Raw genomic sequence first — 15,271 nt, 5'->3', positions numbered from 1 at the left:
TATCCTAATTTCAACACAAAAAACAAGTTCATTAATTCAAAAAATGCTTATAGAGTGCACATATGTGCCAGGCACTCTGTAGGTCTGAGGGCTCCAGGGAAAATTAACAATCTCTAGCTATTCTTCTGGACTCCAACAATTCCCAAAATAAAATAGGGGTCATTACAACATGGTACCCATTTATTTCTAAGCCCGAGATAATTCTTTACCCATTAGATCAAGAGACCAGGCAGTAGATTCTCAAATAATTTGGATAATGCCTTAAATTTGTTGTGACATGTCCATGCTTAGGTTTCCATGTTCTTACACATGCTGTTCTTTCTTTGTGGTATGTTGTCTAAACTGCAATTCCCTCTGAAGGATATCCTGAGACAAGGAATCAAATGCAAGTAATTTATCTGGGAGGTGATCCCAGGATACACCGGTTGAGGAGCAGAGAAGTGAGAAAGGGAAGGGAAGGAAGCCAATAAATGACACATTAACAAACTAGTTACAGATGGGGTCAAATGGAGTGAAGTCTCCCTGATGAGTATAGAGAGACTATGTAACACTCAAGAGTTTTCCCAACTGAAGGATGAAGTTGCTTGGCTATTTATCTACCAACTCCAGCTAGTACTTTGTTCGGAGCTGTCCTGGAGGTGATTAATAATTCTCAGCACTTCTAGCCTCTTGCATGTGTTCCTGGGAGTCCAGAAGCCTCAAACAAAGAGATTCAGATGCTGGTTGTTGTAAGTAGAACCAGCATGTGCAGAAATACAGGTTAGGCACCAACAAGGGAGATATATGAGTGGGCACCACTGGTACCTGCTACAAATGCCTTTTCTACTATAACCCGGCTAATTTATTCTTCAAAACGCAGGGCAGAAATCACCCACTTGGGCAAGTCCTGAATGCATTTGCAGGTCTGGTGAGTTGCCCCACTTTTCTGTGCACCAGCAGCACTGTGTGCTTGTGTCTTTCCTACTACAAGATGTAAGTGGTGGCTCTGAGCCCCAAGTTGGCTCCTGACTTCCAATCTCAGGAATCTCAGGATGAAACCATTAACACACTCCCATAGGAGAGAGCCCCTTGGCTTGTAGATGCATAACTCCAACCTCTGCCTCTGTCTTCATGTTGCCATCTTCTCAGTTTCTCTGTCCTCTCTTCTTATAAGGACACCAGTCATTGGATTTAGGGCCCACCCTAAGTCAGGATGATCTCCTCTCAAGATCCTTAGCTTAATTAACATCTACAAAGACTATTTCCAGTGGAAATAGGAAGGAGAAAAAAATTCTTCTGTGTGGCTGTTAATTTAGTAGAATATGAGACTGGAGCTGCTATAGGCCATCTTACCCTGGATGAGGAGGAAATTATTCTAAAAACTGAAGCCAAGCCATGAGCAGGATAAATACATAAACAGAGACATGGAAACTTGCCATTATTTGAGCCCTTGGATACAGCCATGCCTGAAGCTAACACTTCCCCTTCACTTCTCAGTTACATGAGTCAAAGAATTTCTTTTGCTTAACTAGTATGAGTTGAGTCGCTAACACTGGCAACTGAAATAGTTCTTACTAATACAATCAAATATTGTACATCTGCTTCCTCCTGGATCGATCCATTTCCACTTCCTCTTCTTGTACCTGACAGGGTACTATTTATCCTCAGATCTCAGTTCAAACATAACTTTCTCAAATAGACTTTCCCTAAACTGATGCCTACCTCCACCCCAGATTCCATCAGTTCTACCTGATGGATGGTCTCATAGCCCTGATACCCTTATCGTAGCACTTATCCCACATGACGGTAATTAGCTGCTTAATTTAGTCCCATCCCGGCACCACCACTGCAATGAAATGTAAGATCTTTGAGGACAAAAAAAATTCTGTGTATTGCTATGTTCAAGTTCCTAGCGTAGTGATTAAAATTAGTAGGTGACTAATGTCTACTCCTTCACAACTTTGACTTTTCATTTGTTTTTCAAAAATATGGTGAAATAGTCTATGACCAAGTGTAAGTCATGGCTACTGTGTGTGTGTGTGGGGGGGGCTACTAGGCATTGTAATATGTCCTGATTGATTTTTAGTATAGAAGCTAGTAATTGCTTTTACTTAGGGATTTCTTAATAAAATTATAATAATAATTTTTGAAAACTCCCAGGCTGATCAAAGGGAATAATTTGAAGAGGATAATTATACTCACGGAGGATGAAGATTATTGCTTTTCTGGTATTAAGCAGTCTGATTAGACTAAAGAAAGGAAGAACTCAGTTTGCCAGTTCTTTAAGCATTTTCTGAAGATCTGGATTTAAGTCTAAATAATACATCACCTTGAACTCTCCTTGTTTTAAATAACTTTTGGGTTTTTTTTTATTATTGAAGCAAGTTATAACTGTCATAGAAAATTTGGAACACACATAAAAGTATAGTTGGAGAAAATAGAAAGCCCCGGACCCCCATCAGTGAATCTTTGCATCTTATTTCTGTGTTTCAGTAACCAGATGTCAGGTCAGATCCTGGCTCCTGCTACCAGGGACACTCCTGGCCTTACCTCCTCAGCGTTCCTCCTACAAGATTCCTGATTTCACTTCTCATAGGTGTCCCCTTTTTATTCCACAGAAACAAAGAGATACCTTTTCCCTGACTTCCACACTTGCAAAGCTGACTTATGCTGAAAATTTAGGGCTAAAGACAAAGAGAAAATTTACATCACAGTTCTATATTCTTCATTCGTTCATTCATTCATTCAGCAGGCCCAGACTTTAAAAGAAATGAAATATTAGAGTTTTCTTTTCTTAGTCAAATCCCTCACTAAGGGTCTGGATGGAGCTGTGTAGTATTCCCCTCAAAATTCATGCCCACCTGGATCCTGTAAATGTGACTTTATTTAGAAATAAAGTCTTCACAGATGTAATCAAGTTAAGACGAGGCCATACTATATGAAAGTGGTCCTAATCCAATGACTGGTGTCTTATAAGAAGAGGGGAATGGATACAGGCACACACAGAAGGAGGTCAGCCATTGAAGGAGGCAGAGATTGGAATTGCGCTGCCGCAGGCCAAGAAATGCCAAGGATTGCCTGCAAGCACCAGAAGCTGGAGGATGAGGATACAGGAAGGAAGCTTCCCAAGGGCCTTCAGAGAGCTCATGGCCCTGCTGACACCTTGATTTTAGACTTCTAGTCTCTAGACCTGTGAGAAATTATTTTCTGTTATTTTAAGCCACTATATTTGTTGTATGTAGTTATGGTGGCCCCAGGAAACTAATCCAGGGTTCTCCCCACCCCCACCCCACCCCGCTGAGTAATCCTGTATTTGCCCCACCCCATACTCCATCTTCCACCCAACTCCAAAAAAATTTCCTCTGAGTCCTTCATGCAAAGCAATTTAATCCCCCAAGCAAGGAGCTTCCCTTTCTATATCCAAAGGCTTATCCTTTGCTTCACCAAATAGGAGGTGGCTATGGAGGGGGTTTCCTTCCTCCTCCCTCAGCAGATCGTTCAAAGAAAACTGAGTTGGGTAATGACTGATTTCTACACGGATAAAAATGATACCATTCCACTTGAAGATTAAAAACAGAAAGAAGGGGGGAAAAAAAAGAAGAAGAAAACAAAAGCAGTTATGGCCAGTGTGGATTTAAACCTGTAAGTTTTGCACTTAAATTGACAAATGTATTCCCATTTTTCTCTTTTAAAACAGAGTGGGGTCATTATGTCATTTTGTTCCCCTCACTCCACCTTCACTTAACAGGATATTGTGAGCATTTTCCTGTATTAAAAAGTCTTCAAAGATTATACCATAATTTATACAGATCCACAACCCCCTCTCCACAAATTCAAACTGCTCTGAACACTGAAAACTGTTTTGAAAGCCTGGTGCCAACTCATGGGATGGAAAAGCTGACCTGAAGGGGCCTACAGCTATTTATGGTTTATTTATACCAATTAGTGTGGCTATTAATAAGTCTCATGACAGAAGTCTGGACGTGTTCATGATGTTGCTACAGACCCTACTGAGAGTGCGGAATAAGATCGGCACCAAATCGTTCTAAAATCTGAAAATTCTGGATCCTGAAACACCCTGGGTCTCAGGGAGTTGTGGACATGTATAATCACCCCCTTCTTGTTGGATATTTAGGCTGTTTTCACCTTTTTGCTGTTCTAAAATTGCTGCAGGGACTGTGTCTTTGTGAACCTCTGTTTGCGTCACAGTTCATTTCCTTAAAATAAATTCCTTGGCATGGAATTGGGAAGTCAAAGAAAAGGAACACTTCTAAGGTTCTCGGTGCATACTGCCAACTTGTTTCCCAGAAAGGTGTACCAGTTAGCACTTCCCTCACCAGCACTGAGTCATACCAGTTTTACTACTTTCGCGGAGGAAACGTTTTATCCCATTTTGCTTCGAACACATTTGATTACTGGTGATGTTAGATGTATTTTAAAAAGATGTTTATTATCATTTCTAGTTCCTTTTCCAGAATTGTCTATTCATGACTGTTGTCTGTTTTCTACTGAAGACTGGCCATCTCATAAGGTCATTCTATGTAAATGCTACACCAAGGCCAAGGGGGTGAGGTGGCCACAATCAAGTCTGATTTCAATCATTTCCCTGTGCACCTTCAGCTGTGGAGGGGCACACTTTTCTCCTTATAAAGGTACCCACCTACCCGTGTACTTGGCAAGCCTGCATCACAAGGCTGGGTCCAACTAGATGGGGTGCCTTTTTCTAATTTATCTGCCCGGAGTGGGGTACCCTTTCTAATTTGCACAAAGGTACCTCGCTGAAGCCATGATTAGATAATTGTTTTTCTAATCCATTTGTCTCAGTTCTCTATATAGTAAAGCTATTAACTTTTTGCATATTATATTGTGCTGCCTGTTTTCCTTGCTTATTGTTTTGTATTAGTTCCACTCATAAATTATTTAAATGTGTTCCACATTGCTTTGCTTTAAAAACAAAAAAAACCTTCAGGAAGTTCTAGGTAGCTTTCTTTTTCTTTCTTTTGCTTCTGAATATTATTCTGAGTGGTGAACTTGACCTCCTTGGATAGTTAAGCCCAGATGTCAAAGGGATATATTTGGCCCTGTTTAAACCCCCAGCCCAGAGCTAGCCCTTCGGGGAGATATCTGCACCCATCTCATCTGTCCAACCATTTAATCAGCATTAATTACTGAGCACCTGTTATGGTCCATGCACTGTGCAGAGGTGACTAAAGAGAAACAGCTGTCCCTCTTTGGAGCTTGCACTGGACACTGTGTATTCAGGTTGAAGATACCGATTAACGAGAGGTAACATTTACGAGTGCTCCCTGTGTGCCAGGCACTAGTCTAAGAAGAACTCACATAGTTACTTCTCTTACCAACCCTATGACGAGGTGGGTATATTAGAGTTCCCTTTTTACAAGTGAGGAAACCGAGGCATGAGGAGGGTGAATAACTTGATCCAAGGTCACATGCTGACCAGTAGCTTTGCCAGAAGCTACACCCAGACAATCTCGGCCCCCCACTTTCCCTCAACACTCTCACAGACTAGTCTCTTGAGCCGTCTACTCCCACTCTCTCCTTTTCCACCGATGGTGGTCCCCAAAAAGTAGGCGGCCAGTGGACGATAACCATAAGTGGCAGACACTCGGGTCTCTCTTTATCTGGGCTTTTGTTCCCCACAATGCTCCCCTCCCTAGCCTGTTCCCCACGACTTCTGACTCAGTCTCATCTTCTGGTGCCAGAGTGGGCTTGTCTTTTCGGCTCCATCCCTGGTTTTGACCCTTCTTGGTTGCTTTGGCGGCTCGTCCTCCTCTCTCTTGCCCTGAACTGCTGGAGTCTTTGAGGCCTGGAGCTAGTTCTCTTCCCTTTATAGGCACTTATCTTTCCCTAGGCACGTACATCCCTGTTAATGGCTTTTAAATCCTACCAAATTCCCATCTCCAGCCCACAATATCCCAGACATCTATGCCCAACTCCTGGCTGGACTCAACATGTCCAAAACCATACTCATCATTTCGCTCCCACCAAACACGTTCTCATTCCTGTGTTCTCTGTCACAGGTACTGTCACCACCAACCAGCCATGAAAGCCAGAAACCAGGGGACCCATTCTTGACACCTCCCTCTTCCTCACCACCCCCACAGAGAATACAGCCCCAAGTCCCGTTGATTTGATAACCTAGGTGTCTCTCGAATACACTCCTCTCCATCACCGTCACTACCCTCTACACCTGCTCTCAGTCTAACTACCTTTATCTCTTACCTGAGATTCTCCATCTGGTCTTCTGTATCCTTGCTCTTTTTCAGTCTGTTCTCCCTACTCCAGCCAGAGTGATCTTTTTAAAACACAATTAGATTTTGTCACCCTTTGTGTAAAAGTCCATATATACATGTTTGATGATTTTACTATGCTCTTTTTTTTTTAAATTGAAGTATGGTCAGTTACAATGTGTCAGTTTCTGGTGTATAACATAATGTTTCTAAGTGAAGTAAGCCAGAAAGAGAAAGAAAAATACCATATGATATCACTCAAAGGTGGAATCTAAACAAAAAGAAAGAAAAAAGAAGACACTAATGATTTTACTATACTCTTAAATGGTGTCAGGGCAAAGTTGTGTCAGCAGGTAGAAGGGAGCCCTTTTTTTTTTTCACACAAAGGTACCCACCAGCCCATTTGCCAAGCCCTGCACTATATAGTTAACTCCAACTAGATAGGATGCCTTTTTTCTGTGTGTCTGCACAGAGGGCATGCCCGTTGCTAGTTCACACAAAGGTCAAAATATTAGCTTGAAAGGCCTTCCATAGTCTGTCCTCAGCCCACTTCTCCAGCCCCACGAAACACCCCCTTCTTCTTGCTGTCATATTCCAGCCATGCTGGCCTGCTGCCAGATCCTCAGATAAACCACTCTCTGTGCTTCGGGATCCTTGCATATGCTGTTCTCTTCTACTAAAATGCTTCTTTTCCTGCATAAATAACATCTACTCATACCTTGAATCTCAGATCAAGCATCAATTGCTTAAAAAAGTAACTCCCCCCACGACTAGGTCAGAACTTCCACATAAGCTCCTTGTCTTCAGAACACTTACCTCATTTTTCAATTGTGCCCTTACTTTTATGATTATGTACTTAATGACTGTCTCTGCTTCTGGCCTTTCACTGCCACAAAGACAGGGATTCTACCAGTCAGATCTCTGGTTATAAGCAACAGAAACTGATTCTAGCTAAACTTAAGCATATGAGGAATTTGTTGGAGGATCTGGGATAAATTCACAGAATCAGAGTGAAGGCTGGAGAACCAGACTCAGGAAATGATCAGGAAGTTAGGTTGGCTGTGCTGAAGGAACGTGGCCCAGGTCGAGCGATGGGACAGTCTGATCAGGATGGCCCACTGGTGCTGGTGCCGCTGGACAGTCGACACCCATGGAGCAGTTGTGCTGTTGGCAAAGCTGACGCTGCTGTGACTAATTTATCAATTGTCCTGATGTATGGCTTCATGTCCTCTAGATCAGCATCCCAAGCAGGAGAGTTCAATTGGCTGAACCAGGTCACATGATCATGTTCCATCAGCCAGGAGCAGGACCAGCCAACCTCTCACCAAGACTCCTATCATGGGTGTGTTTCCTCATTGAGAAGGTTGTTGGGATGCCAGGTAGGCAAAAAAATATATAGACAGACAGACACCCCCCCCCCCAGAGAAACCATGTCTATTCAACAAATGATATATTCCCCAAACTAGTACAATATCTGGCATAAAATAAGACAAAAAGTATTTGAAGGAGTGAGTGAATGATAAACCCTTTGCATCCCTAAGGACACAGGTTGTCCCATTTGGGCAAGTTTCAGGGTAACCACCCACAGTTACTCACTTCAACTGTAGCCAGTACTGGTCAAACCAGCCTCTTGGTCATACTTACCTTAGTCCCATTGAGATGAGATTAGAAGACAAGAATGCTAAGAACCAGAGTGAGTGGATACTATTAGATCCATTTTACAATGTAAATGTGAGGCCCAGGGAGGTAAATGACCAGAGTCAAGGTCACACAGCTAAAAAGAGCCAGCCAAGACACCAAGCTTCATCTGCTGATCTAATTGAATCGATACGTTCTGTCTCAAGCTGTGTTTTGATAGCACGTGATAATGTGCTTCCCATCAAAATATTTGGGTGCAAGGACATTTCCTCCAACAGCACCAGCTAACAGGGGAGTTGAGGGTAGTGGGACCACCAAAGAGGCTGAGCCACATCCATTATGGAGAACATAAGGCTTCTAAAGGGTTAAACTGATCTGGTCAAGGGACTCTTGTCCCTGCCCTTCCAAGGAGACATGATGTGATGTGTTGGTAGGCTGAGCGGTCTGCTGTCACACCACTAGTTAATGTGTTCGGACTTTCACTCTGGGACATTTTTCTTTCCCTTCTTACCCTTCTGGGTCTGGCCTCCTTGTACAGCATGGACCTGAGAATTTCTGCTGAAACTGAGGCTACACGGCTTGCTGTGAAGTCGGGAGACACAGCTCTTCTGTGTTCAGTGTAATTCCTGAACAGTGAATGAACCTAAGTTCCCTACTCATCCCCACCCGCCCATCCACTCCTTCCCAGAGCTCATCATAAAAAGCAACAACGAAACCTCTGATGGTATTTAGCAATGACAGAGAATGGTTCCAGGAGGGAAATTACAACTGGAAGACGTCCACCAGGATTCACTACTGATTGGAGAAGAAATCTGTCAAGTTCCCAAGTGGTCCTTTGAGGGGTTCCACCGAGGTCCCTGAGAATAAGCCTCCCAACTTGCATCATCACCATTTGGCATGGAACATGGGTCTTCACCCTGCAACATTGTATAGTGATAAAAGCACAGACTGAGGAGGGTAGCCTGGATTTAAATTCAAGCTGTCTTCCCTTACCAGCTGTGCAATTTCTGGCAAGTCATTTATTAATGCCTTGGTTTCCTCATCAGGTAAAATGGGAACAATAGAAGAGCACACTCTGTGTTCATGGGGTAGTTGTGAAATCAATGAGATAGTCAGGGTGAAGCTTGTAGGACAGTGTTTGGTGCATCATATGTGTTAAATAAATGGCAGCCGTTGGTATCAGTTCAGTTCAACACACATTTCCTGAGTGCTTTTGGGTGCCAGGCACCCTGCATGACCCTGTGTGAGATACAGAAATAATTCTCCTAAGACTCCATTTTCCTATTTGGAAAGGCGTTGTTCAAAAAGGGATCGAGGAGAGAGTGATGGGGGAAAGAGTTCTTTAGTGACTAAATAAAAAGTGCCCTCTGGCCTGCAGTTTTAGAGGCAGTACAGTATCACAGTTAGGAGCATGGATTTGGGGGGGCCATTCTCTGTGGGTGGACAGAATAATGCCCTCCCCTGTCAAGGTGCCCAGAACTTAATCCCCAGAATTCGTGAATATGTTTTATTACATGGCAAAAGGGATTTTGTAGATATGATTAAGTTTAGAGAACTTGAGAGAGGATAATCTTATCCTGGATTATGTGGTTAGACTCAGCCTAATCCTGTGAGTCCTCACAAGTGGGAACTTCTCCCAGCTGTGGCCAGAAAGAGATGGGACAATGAGTGGAGAGAAATACAGTGTGAGGTCACCTTTATAAACAGGCAGCTTCAAAGGTTGCTCTCATTCCTCTAATAGCAGACACGGAGGAACAGAGATGTCCCCTTAAGGAAGTGCTGTTTGCATGGCATTGGAAAGAGTTCAGCCATGACTATTTGTTTCCCCTGGGTGTTGGGGACCTCGCTATGTCATTCTAACAAGAGTGATCATTTATTAAATACGTACTCAGTCTTTTCATATCTTATGTCTAATCTTTAAAACCAAGCATATTAAGACTCTATTTTACAAATAAGAAAATAGGGGTCTGAAGTGCCAGGTAACTTCAAAGCCCACACATTTTACACTTAACCAAAGTGATTTAAGTGATATTAAAAAGCTAAGGAACAGCTACACAATTTAAGAACAGAAATGACTGAGTGAAAATAAACAACCAGGAAGACAAGGGAACAGACACTAGACAAGACAGTGGTCAGGGTACTGGAGGTGACTGTAGGGTAGGGTCGCTCTCCTACTATCTGCCAGACAGGTAAATCCATTCTCCTCTCTGGGCCTCAGTTTCTTCATCTGTAAAATGGAGTCTTGGACTAAATGATCTTCTTTCCAGCTTTGACATCCTGTGATCCTATTTGAAAAAATAGTGAAGCCAAAGCTATGTTCGCAGGGAGAAATTACGTGATTCAAAGAATTGCTTCAATTAAGGAAATAACAAGAGTGGAGAAAGCCCTGAGGACCAAAACAAGGAAATCAGATCAGCCTCCCACAGGGCTCAGAAGACAAGCTGTGACCTGCTGGGTGAGTCACATCTGCTCCACACATTCCTTCCAAGGGCAGCCCCAGGCCTGCGCTCAAAACAGCAAATGTTAACTTTGGGGCAGGGTGGAGGAGGGGATCTGGAGATGGAGGCTAAACCCCTGGAGATAGCCGGTCCTGGATAGTGCTGTGATCGGCAGAGGCGAACTGAGTTACAGAACAGAGTATGAGGGGCTCTTCCTTGGAAGAAGTAAGAAAGGTGTCTCAACCTGCTTGGTGCATGGGGCAACCACCTGGACTAGGGAGCCAAAAACAAAGGCTCTCAACTCTGGCTTTGCCACATGCAGGATGTGTGGTCATGAGTTAGCCTATTTGGACCTCTGTTTTCTGACATGTGAAATGGATGTAATCCCCAGGAGAGAAGAAAATTTAAGATCATTCTAGGCATTTGTATCAATTGCCTCATCTAAGTTTTGCCATTGAGAGAAACGTCAGCAGATGAGGACACTGGGGGGAGTGAGGTGACTTAGACCCACAGTAGAGCAGGATTTGAACTCACGCTGGTCAACACTTGGGTCATTACCAATAAGACGATGCCTCAGTATGATAGGAGTGAACGTGCTTTTTGAACTATTGAGTGCAATAAAGGACAAGGGCTCCTTATCCAGAATGCAGAGATTATCCAGAAGCCACATTCTGATGGAGGAATGGGCTTTTTCAGGGCTTTTTCCTTTGTTCAACCACCCACTCAATCCTTAATCAGTTTATTTTCTGGGTAGTCAAGTGAGAGTTTTTTTGAAGTGACTCTTGAAACAATTACAGCGTGATGTACGGAAAATACTGGATTAGGATTCAAGAGACTTTCTAGTTTCAGCTGTACCACAGAAACATTACTCTGGAGAAGTCACTCACCCTTTCACCCATAAAGATGAGAGGTAGGTTAGAGGTGATTCCCAAGGTCCCTCTAGCTGAGGCACTTCATTGAGAGAAGGGGCCAGAAATGGAAAGTATGCGGGGTGCCTGAAAGTGGTCTCACTCTCACTGCTGAAGTTCCCATTCTAACCTCAGGCACTTCAGCCATCCTTCCCACCGCAGGGAAGCCAGCCCACATCAGCCTTCTCCCCTGGTTGAGCCTCATTTTAGCCTGAAAAGACTTCTGGAGTCTGATGGACATTCCTTACACACAGCGTGCCTACACACAGAGATCTCTGGTGATCGTAAAGTATCACTCCACCAGCACACACCAACCACAGTCCCAAGCTGCCAAGGCAGTGGCTGATGTTCTCTGGCCCCAGTTCTTCCTGGTGCTTCAGTCTTGAGAGGTAGCCAGAGACGACAGAGTAGAAGTGGGAGGAGGACCATGACAGATCCCAGGGGAAGAAGCTGAAGTCCTGGATCTAGCTGTTTGCTGTGGGCTATACCAACCACTCACTCCTGTGTCCATGCCCATTGTTGTAGCAATTTCCCAGCAACTCCAGCAACTTGTTTACCTGGAGGTTACCCCACAGTGACCTTCTAACACCTTGCTTCACATAATTGAATGTGAAAGCACATTACTAGTAAAATATTAGGAAAACAGCCTGTGTAGGCAAGTGTGCGCATGCGCACCCCCCCCCTACACACACAGCCAGAGCACAGAGCCCCCTACAGACCGGCTGCAACTAGATGGGGAAGTCTTAACTCAGAGCTGCAAAACTTTGGGATTACGTCATTTGCCAAGGGCTAAATGGGAAGGGCACTAGGTACTTCCCAGTAAGGAAGGGATTCAAAGGAGATGCAGCTCCAGAAACAAAGGTAGAATTTTCTTAAATAGAGATAACCCGAGGCTGGTTTCCCAACAATAGCAGCTAGTTCTAGCCTCTCCCCTCAGACCCGCCCTCCTGCAGTTAGAGGGAGGTTTCCAAATAATCTTATTCAGAAAGATGTGTGTTTACACCTGCCAGTTAAGGGATCTCAAGACACACAAGAGTGGGAACAGGAAATGCCTGATCCTGCTAAAAAGTATGAGTCATCGGAAATTAGACAGAGGGGCCCAAAGTGATATTAAATCTGAAGCAAATTTTCCCAAACTCCATCTTCTGGTTTGTGCCTTTTTCATTTTATTAAAATGGTGTTTTTTTTTTTTTAAAAAAAATCACAACCGTATTATCAAAGACAACGTATGTACAAACATTTTACAAAAGAAACATTACTAATATCCGCTGTAATAAGGGCAAGCTGAAGAAAAGACGCTGAGTTTCTGGGCCAGAGTCTGTCCTCAAAGACATCTGAAATGTGTTCAGGCAGCTGGAATAGGCTTCTTTCCCGGTGGCAAGCATAAGTGATCGGTAATACAAACGATGGTAAATGAGGCTACTACACGGGCCCAATTAGCGAACTCCTCATCAGGAAGGCCACAATTCAAGTGGAGCTAATCAAATAACTTAAACCCAAGACAGTAAAAGCGCCGTTTCCCATCCTAATGCATTTAAGCCTTCAGCATCGATTGTGTCCCTTTCAAACGATGCTGGATTGTCATGTAGACAGTTGATTCTTAACACATAACCCTATGCCAAAGTTCCCTTAAACTCTTCGAGTCAGGTGTTTAGTTGGACCAAAAGGGAATTTTTAGAAATGCTTCCTTTAAGACAGAAGTCAGAAAGGGAGGTGGTCCTGAGAACAGGATCTAGAATACTTTTGGTGGCGGTGGAGGGAGATAGAAATATGGGAGAAGAAATGTCTCCTTGGGCCAAGAATCAAGAAGCGTGACTCACTTGGACCTGGACCACGCCGAAATCCGATACCCCACCCCACCCCACCCCCGCGCCGCCGGTACCTACAAGCTCGGTTGCTTTCTCATCTCCCCCAGTTCCTTGATCTCCACCTTCTTGTACTTCCCCGACCTCCTCCTGTTGGTGATCACCAGGACGGCCACCCCGGCGACTAGGGCCACCACCACCACCACGATGACGGCGATGAGGCCTCCGGTGAGGCGCTTCATGGAGAACTGGGGGGGCTTCTCGTCCAGGTAGTAGATGAGCGTTCGCTCCACCAGCAGGGGCTCTCCGCGAACGCGCACGTCGAGGCCGCCTTGGCCGGGGAACAGCGACTCGCCCTTGACGTCCCTCTCGAAGTAGTAGGCGGCGTCGGCGATGTCCACATCGCCGGGGGCCTTCTGCGACGCGTTCTGCCGCAGCTCGATCTGGATGGTGGGGTGCTCGTAGTGCACGGCCGCTAGGAACCTGGGGGACAGCCGGTAGCGCTCCCGGAAGATCCGCCGCAGCTCGGCGTCCAGGTCCGAGTGGTTGAAGGCGCGGGTGGCCGGGCGGTGGCGCAGGTCGATGAGGATGTGGTAGGTGCGCACCAGCTCGTCGCAGCGCAGGCTCAGGTCGCCCTTGTCGGTGCGGCGCACGCCCACCGAGTTCACGCACCAGCACACAGACGTCTGGTTGCACTGGCGCGCCTTGAAGCGGCCCTGGTGGTCACAGTCGGGGTCGTACAGGCCGTCGTTGTCCAAGAGCGCGTACTCGCTCGGCCGCACCAGCGCGCGGCCGCTCTTGGGGGCGCTCATGCGGGCCTTGAGCAGGAGGCACTTGGACGTCAGCGTGGAGCAGTCGACCTCCAGGCCCGAGCCGAGCGCGCGGCACAGGCAGCGGCCGCCCGGGCCGCTCCAGTCGCACACGGTCATCTTGTTGGTGGGGCATGTGCAGTTATTCTGCGCGGCCGCGTGGCCCATCACCGCCACCAGCAGCAGGAGCAGCGGCAGCAGCGACGGCGATGGCAGCGCGAGGCCGGGGCCCCGGACCATGGTGGGCCGGAGGAGCGCGGATCGGGCGCGGGCTGGCGAGGGCCGGGGGACTCTGCTGGGCTCGGGCTCCGCCGTCTAGGATGGTCTCCTGGCGTCTGCCGCCTGCCGCTCCCTCCTGCTTTTATACTCCGCCGGACCTGCCCGGCTGGTTCGGCCGCCGACTCACCCGCTGGTATTTGGTTGACACATCCCGCCCCCTGTCCCGGTCCCCATCCCCGTCCCACGGAAGGCCCAGCCCGCCCTGCGCCACCCGCGATAGGATCAGGGGAGCGGAGCCTGCCCTGTCTATTCCGGACCGAAAGCCCCGGAAAGGAAAACCGATACTCACCTGTGGGCGGTGGGGACACGCCCCCGGCCCTCCCGGCCCCACCTGCAGAGGGACCCGCCCATGGCGCGTCCTCCAGCTGAGGACCTTGGGCGTCCCGGCTGCTCTCTGGGGCTGCAATTCTCAGAAATTGTACTGAGAAGTAAGGCGTGGGACTGTGACGCTTTTGTCCACTCCCCCTTTCTTTTTCTCTCTTCGTTTCCCAGCCTCCGTCCCTGCTTTAAGTTCGCTTCTTTCCGCAGTTCTCCTAATAGCGCACGTTGATACAGTTTACAGCTCCCAACATTATCTCATCCTCACGTCGTGTTCTGACAGGTATGGACTCTCTATAGGACCCATTTTATAGGTGATGCTGTTGAGGCTTAGAAACTTAAAAGTCGCCCAGCCATCATTGTCTTCAGATTCCTTGTAGGCATCTTTGGGATTCTCCCTGGCTGTTCTGAGACCTTAAATAAATGCTATGGAAACCGAGTGGTGCAGAATCTGAAGAAAGATTAGGGAGCAATTCTGTTACTCGCCTTACCATGGGTTAAACCCAGGTGTCTTGGAAGCCAGTGTATTAGGAGTTTTGTTGAACACTTTTTTTTTGCTCCTTCACACAGGCAAACCCATAATTTTTATGCATGTACTCAGTATAGAGAGATGGAAAGGAACAAATTCTTTAAAAAAAAAAAAAGCAAGACTATAAGGAATTCTTTGTACAGTTTGATTGCAAAAGCGCAAATCATTGCTTTTCTTTCTCTGTGTCCCATACAAGTAGCTGAACCACTGCAAATAATGAAAAGATGCAGCCTGTGGGAAACTGCTTCTCTGCCTCTGTGTGGCTACTTCAGTGGGATGAAGGGATTGCCATCTCTCTTTTGAATCATTGAGAAAGT

General features: G+C 46.0%; 1 protein-coding gene across 1 annotated transcript; it reads right to left on the bottom strand.

The window, feature by feature from the left end:
* Positions 1-12,357: 12,357 nt before the first annotated feature.
* Positions 12,358-14,406, bottom strand: TACSTD2 (tumor associated calcium signal transducer 2). The gene has a single exon (XM_010984568.3). The coding sequence runs from the start codon at positions 14,066-14,068 to the stop codon at positions 13,097-13,099; it is 972 nt and encodes a 323-aa protein (XP_010982870.2). The 5' UTR covers positions 14,069-14,406; the 3' UTR covers positions 12,358-13,096.
* Between the last annotated feature and the right edge of the window lie 865 nt (positions 14,407-15,271).

Source organism: Camelus dromedarius, chromosome 14, assembly GCF_036321535.1.
Source record: "Camelus dromedarius isolate mCamDro1 chromosome 14, mCamDro1.pat, whole genome shotgun sequence".
NCBI lineage: Eukaryota > Metazoa > Chordata > Mammalia > Artiodactyla > Camelidae > Camelus > Camelus dromedarius.
This window is presented reverse-complemented; position numbering and strand designations above follow the sequence as displayed.

Bases quoted from the DNA above. Each gene is read 5' to 3' on its own strand.
- TACSTD2 (XM_010984568.3), bottom strand. From the start codon at position 14,068: ATGGTCCGGGGCCCCGGCCTCGCGCTGCCATCGCCGTCGCTGCTGCCG.